We start from the raw sequence: 12,011 nt of genomic DNA, 5'->3' as shown, positions 1-12,011 counted from the left end.
TGAACAAGCTGATCATCCTTACACAGATGAAGGCATGAAATAAAACCTGATATAGTATAGTATGGACCGAATAATCCCAGAAGAAATTAATGAGCAAAGTACCCCACATAATTTTCAATTCTTTAGAAGCCAGTGAGTTACTTCTAAGTCAACTCAGTTTTTTGAAAGTACAAGCCAAATAATAGATGAATGAAGAGAACACACCTGCAAGAATTAAGCATGCATGAAAACCGTACTCCTAATTACAGCATCTGAGACTCAGAAGAGTGGATTTAGTTCCTTCAGACACTTTAGTTCCTTTCAAAATGAAAAGATGGCACTTTCCTATACGGTACGTTTGGCATCTGCAATATCAATCCACGGCAAGGACAAATTCTTAAAAGAAAAATTCTTCATACATTGACAATTATCTACAGAAATATCTAAATCAGATGATTTGAAACTTCAACTTAAAACAGAAATCTGCAGAACAGAAGTGAGTATTTTCTGGAGGAGAAGGAACATATGCTTAAAATGTAGTCTTCCAAAGAAGTAGAACAGGATGACACTTTTTTTCCCCTTACAGTTGAGGAATAGTTGAAAAACAAAAAAATGAAATACTGCACTATCTTGAGTAGATGCAGGATAAGATCAGATTATTCTGCAGGGAAAGCAACCATAAACTCATAACCACAAATTGCAAGTTACATGAATTTGGGGTTCATATATCAGGATATGATCTCTCTCATACTGCATTGTCTTTCATGGTGATGATTCAGCATCTTCTTCTATTAAAGATGAACTTATATTAATGTTTTAGCCTGGTCTACATTAAGCAGGTAATGAGGGAAGCCTCTTATTTTTGTAGAGTTGATTTTTTTTCCTTGGTGGAAAAGAAACATACTTCTAAGTTTTACTGCATCTATTTTTGCCTTAAAGGTCATCTCCTTCTTTCAGGCATATTGATTTCTAAAATGAAAAATTATATCCCCAAAAGTGAGTTTCTTAAAAACATAAAGAGCAGCAGCTCTTAACTTGTTTTTTTTTTAGTTTTTTGTTTTTTCTATGTAAAACATCCATGTGATTCCAAGTTAATGTTGTGTTTGTCACATTTAGATCTTAGCCTACAAACAGATCTAGGTATAAAAACTCAGAAAAATGACTTGATATGACCTAAATTGAAAAGTATTATTTCAGTATCACCTTTAATCTGGCTACATAGATACATGCACAGATACATGCATGCATCAATGGCTATATCCCAGACCTTGGAAAAGATGTACTATATTTTTTCTTAATAAGAACATATATTCATCTTTTATGACCTAAATCAATTTCATTTTTCTTCATAGCCACTTTCTCTGCCCAGTTCTTGCTTGTATTTCACCTTTAGAGAAGAAGGAGTATAAACTAAATGTCTGAAAGGTTCTCTATTTTTACATAAGCACAACAAAGTATGAGAGCTTTTTTGTATAAGAAAAAACAAGAGTCTTGGGAAAAGGAGTCCAAATCCATCAATAGTAGTTGGGCCAGTGAGAATGCCTTATCACTGTAAACAGCAGCCACTGTTCATGGACACTACATTCTCAGAATACATCTGTTGAAGTCTAGACAGATGTAAAGAATTAACTCTGCTGTCACTTCAGAAGTACTGTATGCTTTCGAAGAAGAATTCCATAGGGACAGCTTTATAACTTCTCTCTGTAGACAGCTACCCACTTTGGGATTTAGTATTAACTTTGCCTAGTGTCCTTCCTGACAGCGAAGAGAGAAGAGACCACTGGATTTACAGAGGAATTATTACCTAAATTGCACTATATGAAATCAGATATGCGCAGAATTGAACTTCATAGGAAGTCCAAGTTCTAGTTTTGTATTGGTTGCAACAATAGCTAACAAGTCATAGAAGATTTTCGAGGACAGAGTTCAGCCTAAATTGTTAGAACTGCATTTCTTATATGGTGCCAAACCTCTAATTGCTGCTCACAACCAAGAAAACTAGAATCTCACAGAGATTCATTAATCACATTTAGTGAAAGGAACAGGGGTTAGGTTACAGAACCTTGGAAACTGGATATTAGTATGCATGTTAAGGTGGGGTCTCTTTGATCCCTCTGATCCTCTTTCAAACTCCTTGATGCAAGGGAGATGGGGCCACCCACTTGCCTGTTAAGAGAGGAATATATAAACGTCCCAGCCCTGCAAACTAGCATTTCCATTCCCACCCTCTGAGAATTCCATTGCAGATGGCCTTAGTGTTTGACAAAACTATCCAAGTCAAAAGTGACTATAATTTGTATCAAGTAGCTCCTTATTGATGGTCAAATAGATATATCTGTCAAATAGCTGAGAATGTTACAATCTACTTCTTTGTCATATTTCTTTCCAGGGGTAGCCAGGTATTAAAATCATCATGGTCACTTAGGTAGACTTTGCAAGTGATTATCCAAGGTATTTTGTTTTATAGAAATGAGATTAGATCGATGGTCTTTTTTTCTTCTTCTTTTGCTGGGTGGTGATGAGATAGAACAATGTTAATTTCCTGTTAAAGTGCAAAAGAGAATCCTACTAGCCTAAGTGACACCTATTCCTTTGTAGGAATTTTAAGACTACAGCTTCAATTGTCTCAGTCACTCTTTTACTTACCATCACCTTAACATGGAAACAGAAGTAAATTAAAAATGGTATACTGCAATTTTCATCCCACGGGTGGCCGTTTTCCCCCCCACATTGCTGCTGTCACAAAAGCCTGCCCTGTGGGCTGATTGATGATTCCATCCCCAAGTCTGACATGGCAACATCTGTCTAGCCCCAAGGAAATAGCTCATCAAAACGAGTCAGTTTGGGGAGCTGTGCTGGCTGTTGTCCCCCCTGACCCACTCTTTGCTTCCTTGTGCTGAAGCTCCAAAGAACGGCAGCTCTTACACATGTTCAAATCCCAAGCCTGCTTTGACAATTAATGGGGAGAGGGTTTACATGGCCATTTTAAAAGAACATACAGAACTTTCTGGGAATCAAAACACCGTCTTTACCTGATGGGAGGATGAGTTCCCCGCCTCCCTCTTCTAAATTAACTGGGAGTGGGCGGGAAGGAGAGATTCATCTTACTCTCACTAAATAGAAGCTGTTGTAAGCAAAGAAATCACCAGGGCATGGAAATGATCTGCAGACATCATTTCTGAAAAGCATAGAGGTTTTTGGAGGTAATAGTTTGGAAGAGGCGGCTTGCCTGATGAATTTAGCCCTTTTTCTTCTTTTGTCCTTTCCTGGTCCAATTCCCTCCTCCTGATCCCATCTTTATCCTTGTCTGGTTCCCTCCTTTCTCTTTCTTTCCCCTCCCAATGCAGCTATTCCTTCTCCTCTCATTTCCATTTCCGTCCCCATTTTCTTCTCTTTTTCAACATTTTTGACAGGGAGAAAGGAAAGGTGTGCATGTGTGCACGAGAGAATGGTTTCTGTGCATGAGAGAATGGCTGGGGCAGGCAGATAAAGAATCAATGAATGTTAAATTAATGTTAAAAATGGGGTAACTTATTTTATTAACAATTAATTTTAATGAGTAACTAATTTAATAATATAAATTTATTCTGTTTTTTCCTGGCTTGCTGTTCTTTGCAGTGTGGCTTCTGCCAGGATTATACTCAGGATATAGGGGTGTGTGTGTGTGTGTGGGTGTGTGTGTGTAAAAGAATATACCTATGTAAAAGTCTTATCCCATGCACATCTCTAGGATTGGTTACAGATGAGGTTAACAAGGTAAAGCTGTGTTTTGCCTATATTCTATATTTTTTAATCTACTCTTCCTTTGAGGTGAGGAAATCACCTTAAATTCAGAGATAGTGAGACCCCTCACTTTATTGTGCTTGCCATCTTTATCTTTTATTGACTTTATTGTAATTTCTTTGATTGTTGTGAGCTGTCCAGAGTTGTTAGGAGTCAGGCAGTATACAAGTTTAGTAAAATAGTAGTAGTAGTAACAGCTGTAGTAAATATGGTACCACTAAGCTACTGGTATCGACTCCTACCGGTTCAGGAGATCTGTATGAACTACTGTATGCTTTCAAGTAAGCTATGTACGGTGCCCAGAATCACGTATGGTGAGATGGACAGCTATATAAAATGATTTAATAAATAAATAATAAAGAAAGAACTTGCTGTAAATTAATATAAGGGTTAATTGTTCAGTCTTTTGTGTTTATTTTTTAAAACCCCACCCACATAATTCTGATATACATGTATCCACACAGAGCTATTCTATACACATATCCACATAGAGCTTTGCTTAGCTATGTTGCCTTTTGTTTAGAGAGAAAAAAATATTCTCTGTATTAATTCAGAATCATGCCAGTGGCAGCAGCTGATTCTGGACGATCTTGAGAAGGTAAACAAGATTGGACCTGATTGGGTCTTGGATGGGAGACCACCAAGATGCCCAAAAGAAAACAGCCTGGGCATGGGTATCTATTCACCAGGAGCTGAGCTTGACTTGCAAGATTACCTTCCAAAGCGTGCTTCTATTATTTTAAAAATTCATTGATTGAATGAGGCTATTTCTTCTCTGTTTTCTTTATTTGCTTTAAAGCAGTGTTTGTTAGCCTCAGCAACTTTTAAGATGTGTGGACTTTAACTCCCAGAATTCCCCAATGCTGGCTGGGGAATTTTGGGAGATGAAGTCCACACATCTTAAAGTTGCTGAGGTTGAGAAACACTGCTTTCAAGTAATTGTTCATTCCTGTCAATCTTTGTTATTTGAATGTACCAACATAATAAATGTTTCTCTTCATTCATACTGCTCCAAGCATCCAAATTCTGCTCAGTTCAGTGGGGTAGGGAGAGGAGTCTAAAACAGGAACTAGATTCTGTCTGCCATGCTACGACTCTTGCCTTTATTCTAACTTCTAATTGTCTTGCAGGTCAGGCTGCCTTCTCAAACACATGAGCAACAAAATGTGATTCAAAATAACAGGCTGAAATAGTAGGAGATGAGTTGCTTCTACCTACATAACTGAATTCTATAAACCAAAGAGACAAACTAATGATTGTGAAGAGGAAGTTTCAAGAGGAGAATAAATAGATGTGGAAAGTGTGAAAAGCATATTTAGAAGGACTAGCATATTATAATCATTACAAGGGTTAAGACAAGGATTGTGGTGAAAAAGAACTGATGGTATATAAAAAGAAAACTTTCTCTCGCTAAGATATCCTCTTCTGCACATTCCTGTTCATCGAATCAATCTAGCAAAAAGCAGATAGAGCAGCAGAGCCCACTGAAGATTCAAGCCTCTGAACTGGGAAGCCTGGAGAAAATGTTCCATGTCCGTTCCTCTCTCTTTGTCCTCTCTCCCCGCTTCTCACCCCATCTGGTCTTTGTCATAGATGGAACAGCAAAACCAAAGCAGTGAAGCTACACTATGACTTTCTCCAGCTCTTAATACACACCACAGCATTCCCAAAGCTTCTGGGAGGTTTGGATTCAGTTTTGGTTGTTGGTGGTTGGGAAATCCTGTTTCACACCAGAGAACCATGTAATCTCTTGAAGCAGCCCAATCTGACCTGAGATTTCTGGTGTGTTGCTTTTCTTCCCCTTGAAGAGAGAAACAAAGAAGCTGGTCCCCAGCTGTTTTCTTTTTTTCCCCTTCTGTCTGATGTGTCTGCTCTCAATGGCAGCTGGGAGAAGAATCCTGCCATGTTCCATTGTGCCTTTGTCTTTTCATTAGTAGAACAGTGTCAGCGAGAGACTTCTGACATCACGATTTACCTCTACAAAGTCTTTTGTGCTATCCACAGAGCAAAAACATAATGCCAGCCGCTTTCACTTGTGCTCAAAATAAATGTCATAAGGGGACTTTTTAAAGTTCCACTAGACATCTATATATTTGTTCTCTTAACATGTTCTCAGCAGCCTGGTATCATGACGTTTTACATCTGATTTTCCTAGTTCATTTATCAACTCAGCTTAAAAAGAGGTCCTATAAGAAAATCAAAATTTAATTGAGCTCCTTACTAATGAAAATTAGGAACCAGGTCAATATTTTATGTTGTGATTAGAGATAACTAACTCTTCAGCAGGAGTGCTAAAAAAGGAACTTTGGGGCCACATGCAGTATAGCTCGGCAGGGCGGTTGGGTGAGTGAGATCACTCCTCGCTTTTACCCTCATGACAACAACCTTGTTAGGCTGAGTGTGACAGTTGATGGAGGACTTGAACTTGGCTCTCTCTGGTCCCAGTCCAATCAGTACTCCACAGTAGCTGATGACCTGAGGTGTCCATGAAATGGAAAATGTATTTGATTGGAAATTCAGAACAAAATTTTGCATTTCCAAAGTTTCATTGACCCATTCAAGGCTGGCCTTGGTCTGGCTGAAAAAAAACCAGAATCAGTCAAAACAAAACAAAATCTAGAACAGTTTTGGATGTTTCAGTGATGGGAAACCGTGTGATTCAGAACAATCCTCTTGGCTGCAAAAGTCTGACCGACCACTACATGGCAACAGTGAGCTGCAGAGAATTCTATGTCTTTCTGCCCATCCATCTGGTGGCCAAACAGACTTCTGTAGCCCACATCTGCTAGCTATAACCCTAGTCTTTGAATCAGAGCAACAAGTAGCCCTGGGGGTATAAGTATTCAAGCTGAATGGAATGTAAAGATAGGCTGGCTCTGTCTTTGATTCCTTACACAAGACAAAACCCTTTCAATCAATTATCTCCCTTAGAGTAAGAGGTCATCCTGACAGGAAATATTAAATCAATTCTAGCCAGTCCATGAAAGGGTTAGTTTTTTTAAAAAGGTTTTAAAATAAACCTCTCCTTCTAAATCTGTGTTGTCTATACCTGTACCTAACCTTACAGACAGTCAGAGACATGGACTATCTCCCTCCATCCTAATGTTTAAAGATTCCAGAAATGGAGGGGAGGGGGAGAAGGAGCTGCTGCCCAGGGTGGGAAAGCTACCATAAACACATCCATTTCTATCACATCCCTTTGATGTTGCCTTCATCTCACCCTTATCCTATGGGTGAGTCAGGTTTAGTCACCCTCAACTGGACTGGTGTTAAAGCAGTATTTTCCCCCATATTGCAAGGGAGTGTCAAGTAGGGGCTTTGTCTCCCATTACCTTGGAGGAAGGTCAAGTGACTGGTAGTGAATGGGAAACAGTGGCAATAAAGATAAGAAAAGAATGGGAAATGGAGAGAGCTTTTCATACTGGTAATTTTTTCTGATGACTCAATGAAAGGTGGATAGTATTACAACTTAGTAGTGGGAAAAGGTCTTCTCTCTCAAATCAGAACCATTCAGATGCTCTTTCTTACCCTGAGAGCCCTGCTGACACAATCTATACCATAATCTGTTACCAACAAGGATAAGGCCAATACAATGCAGGAGGGGGAAGAAACCCTATACAGTAGCTCTATATAGCTCAGTCAAGGGATTCATAATCAGTTAGAATGAGTAACCTCCATCTTTATTTCTGAGCCAGCTTGCCCAAGAAACTTTGTTGCTGAAACAAAGGACAAAAATGATACTCTCGCTCATGTTCCATATGCAGAACTGATCAGACTGACAACTGAATATTACTTCAGTACTAGTTCTGTTTAGGTGATGTATATCTTGCTTGCATGTATATCTTGCTATCTAAGCCATCATCATCATCACCACCACCACCACCACCACCTGGTGCCTTCAAGTCATTGTTGACTTCTAGTCTCTGCATTTTTATTGGCAAGGTTTTTTGGAAGTGGTTTGCCATTGTCTGCTTCCTAGGGCTGAGAGAGAGTGACTGGCCCAAGGTCACCCTGCTGGCTTCGTGCCTAAGGTGGGACTAGAACTCATAATCTCCTGATTTTTAAGCCCGGTGCCTTCACTACTATATCAAACCGGGTCTTCTAAGGAATGGGGAATAGCCTTATCCCTCACCCTGTGATGTCAGTAAACATCTAATTCTTCGTATACAGAGCTGGCTTGCTGGCAGCAAGGACTTTCACATGTACATGAGAGCTTCCATGCAAGTGTTTCAGCTCACATGGAAACCACTGTATCTATGCAAAGGTATTATTATTGTTGTTGTTGTTTTACTACAACACATAAGAACAAAATATGTGAATAGATGTATACATATTTTTTTAAAAAACAAGGCAATATTAAACAAATCAACTCATCAAACAAACAAAAACTAAGTAAAACACAACAATGATCATGACTATATCAGCATCATTACAGTTTAGTTTTTAAATAACAAATTAAACCTTCACCATATAGAATCATATTGTCCAGAGCCATTTCAAAGACTGAGAGTTGACACATTTCATCTAAGGACCTCACTGCAGGCAACCACACTCTACTTATGAGCAACTAGCTTTTCTCTGATAGCTTGTCTTTATCATTGCGAACAGATTAGTTTTTCAACAATGGAGAGACAAATTTATGGCCCCAATTACCCAGTGTACTGAAGACCTGTCAGCCCTTCAAGGTAGATCAGACTAGGAATCCAATGTCATACAGTACTACTTTTATTGTAAAGCTATAGTAACAGAAACTTGTGAGTCTGAATATGCTTCCCCCTTCCTCCCTTTACCTTCATGAGAACTAGGGAGGGTCTTATTTAAGACAATTACTCAAGTTACATTCCTGCCCTGAACTCAGACCCCTTTATCTGATGGTTGTCTTGGTAGTGGCTCTTCCTCCTGTCCCTCGAGGCCATTCCCTCTGCCTTCTACATCACCTGATGTTACAAGTTGCCCTCAGACATATATTATGCACGGTAAATTACAATGAAATATAGTTAACAAATATCTGTCTGTTAGTTCCCTAACAAATATACAGCTGGCCATATACTTTTTTCAAATAATTAAATAATTAGAGTTATCTTTTATTGAAACTGTTATATAAAAGTGTGTGTGTGTGTGTGTGCATAAAGCCCATAGATATACATGAACACATACAATTTATCTTGTAATTGTACTGTTCTTTCTTATTCTTTTTTCTCTTGTTTTCTCTTGTATTTTTTCTCTTATATTTTTCTCCCTGCTTTGTTCAATAAAGCAAAAAAAAAAAGGAAGGCTGCTCCTTGCATTTTTGCATGAATGTACTGCCTGAATAGGGCTACTAGCAATGTCTGTTTGTAGTTTCACTGTTCCACAAATGTCTGTTCAGCGTTTCATGTTCCACAACATATGCTACTTCATTGTACAGAGAACCTCACTTTAGAATAACAGCACAGATAGTAGTATATATAACCAGTAGTATATATAAGGAGGGATGCTTGGGGAGAGAAGAGTAGAAGAAATATGAATAATGTTTAAAAACCATTTTACCTGAAGGCCTTCTATGGCTAATCGAAGCATACTTGGTGTCAACTTAGAAGCCTGCTTGAAAGTGAAATTACTCCAGTCTATAATCAAAACAAATCCATTTACTTGAAGTTCTGGGTCCTCGATCATGGCTTCTAATGAAAGAAGTATGGCACGTAAAATATCCACCAGTGTGTATCTGTCAACATATAAAAGCAAAGATGGACTTAAGCTAACCAATAATGTTCAGACGATAGAAGATAAGCCACTGTTTTGCTACTACGGGGCAACATTTCAAACTTTCAAGTGATAGAGTATAGGGTAGATTTAATGAAATACGGTCACTGTAAGTATACACACATACAATGTATCTTTAGATTTAACAGATCTAAGATTGGGAAAGATAAACAGCAAGCTTTTCAGATGAGACCATACCATAGTAGTTATTGTTCCAGATGATCCAGCTCTAACATAGTTTGAGCAACTCAATAGTTCCTTCCTTCAAACTGCATTACATTTTGTTCAGAAAACAGAGTCAATCCAGAATTACACTGAATTTAGAATTGACAAGTCAGTGGAGAAAGGTGATGGCCAGGATCACATAAATTATGGGAATGTCTTTGGAAAAGTTACAATTATTATTTAACACAGGCCAATATAGCGAGCATTTGCCCATAGTCTTGACAGGATGCTACTAACAAATCAAGGGTTAAGGTGTACAATGGATATTATCCTTCTTAGTATTTTGATGCTGCAATCCTATACTCATTTATCTGGGAATAAATCCTTTTGAATTTATTGGGATTTAAATCTATCAGACATATATAAGAGTTCCACACCAAGAAAGTATCTAAATCTTTACATACTAAAGAAAATGTTCTGCATTGCATCTGAAACAGAATGAAACTGGATAGGACTATAGGTTAAGTTATATGACTGAGTGCAACTCTGCTTTATTTTTTCCCCTGATATCAGATTTCTTCTCTCTTTTGACTTTATGTTACCTTCAGTGTAGTTGAACATGTTACCTTAAAACGCGTGGAGTCTCTAAAATGTAACAAACCACACTTTCAGTGGTTATATGAATCAGCCTTTGAATAATCAGTTCAGTCACTGCTGGGAGAAAGGTGGGGAGAGAGAATGTTCTTAAAAAATAAGCAGGATTTCTCTATGTATTGAAAAAAGTGATCCATATAAGAATTTGTCTTGAAACTGAGTCACACTATTGGTACACTTACAATACGAAGAATCCATTCTACTACTGTTTATGGTCCTTTAATACCTTTTTCCACATTGTTCTATCACTGGTCTGTCACACAATTGTTTTATTAGTCAAGGAGTGGAATTAAAGCACCCAAACTATTTAATGGATTGAAGCCATTACCTTAAAAAAAAAAAAATTAAAAGGACCTGCTCATCCAAACAAATTTACTAAAGGAATTTTAAAATAGAAATCAGCATGCAATCTGATCTATGAGGCACTTTAAAGTGCTGTTGATCCTACATTACATAACATACATGCATATATGAATCTGGGCATTTCAAAGCTAAAGTCTTGGAATCTTTACTCTTATATAAGGATTGAAATTATAGGTACTACAATGGTCAATTTTATTATGAGAGTGGCAGCACAGAATGAATTATGATGAAAAAAGCTGCATTAAAATCTTTGGCCAGTGATGAACTATTTACATAAAAGCTCATCTCATATTCATTGTAGATCTGTAATATCCAACATTTATAGACCTGGATAGGTGAAAGCAATCATCCTTATTGTTATTTGTGCTGGTAGCATTGGGGGGGGGGGGCAGCAGATGTAAACTTGAAGTTCCTTCAAAAGCTTCTAACAGATTTCATCATTTTCTTTCCAACTAAACACTGAACTACAACATATACTCAATTTTGAACTAGACCTTAAGGACTTGAAATGCATGCTAGTTATGAAGTTTTCATAACAAAGCTTTCCACATATTTAGTGTTTGTCAACATTTCATAATTTCAATTTTAAGACACCTCCCATTTTGCTTTCAGTGTTTTTGACTCCGAAGTAAGTGGGAATTTGAAACTCTGTTGTCTTGTTTTCAAAATGGTTATAGCCAATATATCAAATGAAATGCTTTTCAATAAAATAAAATAAAATAAAATAAAATAAAATAAAGAGTCCTTCAAGTTGACTTTGACTCTGGGTAACTACAAAGATGCATTATGGGGCAATATTATGGAAGTGGTTTGCCACTACCTTCTTCCAAGATATCATTTTGACTTTCCAGTTTAATTTACAACCCTGGAATTCCTTGTGATCTCCCTTCCAAGTACTAATTAGATCTGACCCAGTAACTTTTTCAAGATTGGTCACAGTAAGCTGGATGGAAGGAGTATAAATTTCTAAGTATAAATTTGAAAGAACGCATATTTAGCATCTTGTATGCAAACAGGAATTAGGTAAATACTCTTGAAAAATTTCTCCAGAAATTCAGATCTAATTAAAACTTGTTGAACTTTTAATTCATTTTATCTAGTTTTAAGATGCTAACGTCTAAAGAAATCTGAAATTTTCATTCTCAAGCTTTAATATTCCATTCTTTCCTCACGTGATATTACAATTATTTCACAATCCATTCCAACCACTTTACTTATCCAGTTCCTTCAACTGAGCATCATAAAGACTGAGCATTGTTGACAGTTCTATTCATCTGCAATAATATCAATCAATGTATTTACTTTGATCAACAATTAGATTTATA

General features: G+C 37.4%; 1 protein-coding gene across 1 annotated transcript in view; it reads right to left on the bottom strand.

The window, feature by feature from the left end:
- CLVS2 (clavesin 2) overlaps positions 1 to 12,011 on the bottom strand; it is a 51,810-nt gene that overhangs the window by 29,774 nt on the left and 10,025 nt on the right. Inside the window, exon 2 of the mRNA XM_007440346.3 lies at positions 9,292 to 9,466. Within this exon, the coding sequence (XP_007440408.1) occupies positions 9,292 to 9,466 (175 nt within the window). The remainder of the gene's footprint in view (positions 1 to 9,291; positions 9,467 to 12,011) is intronic.

Source organism: Python bivittatus, unplaced genomic scaffold (assembly GCF_059951505.1).
Source record: "Python bivittatus isolate LINGU-HERP-01145 unplaced genomic scaffold, Pbiv_v1 ctg000020_np1212, whole genome shotgun sequence".
NCBI classification, from domain to species: domain Eukaryota; kingdom Metazoa; phylum Chordata; class Lepidosauria; order Squamata; family Pythonidae; genus Python; species Python bivittatus.
The sequence above is the reverse complement of the archived record's forward strand: the minus strand, read 5'-3'. Positions and strand labels throughout refer to the sequence as shown.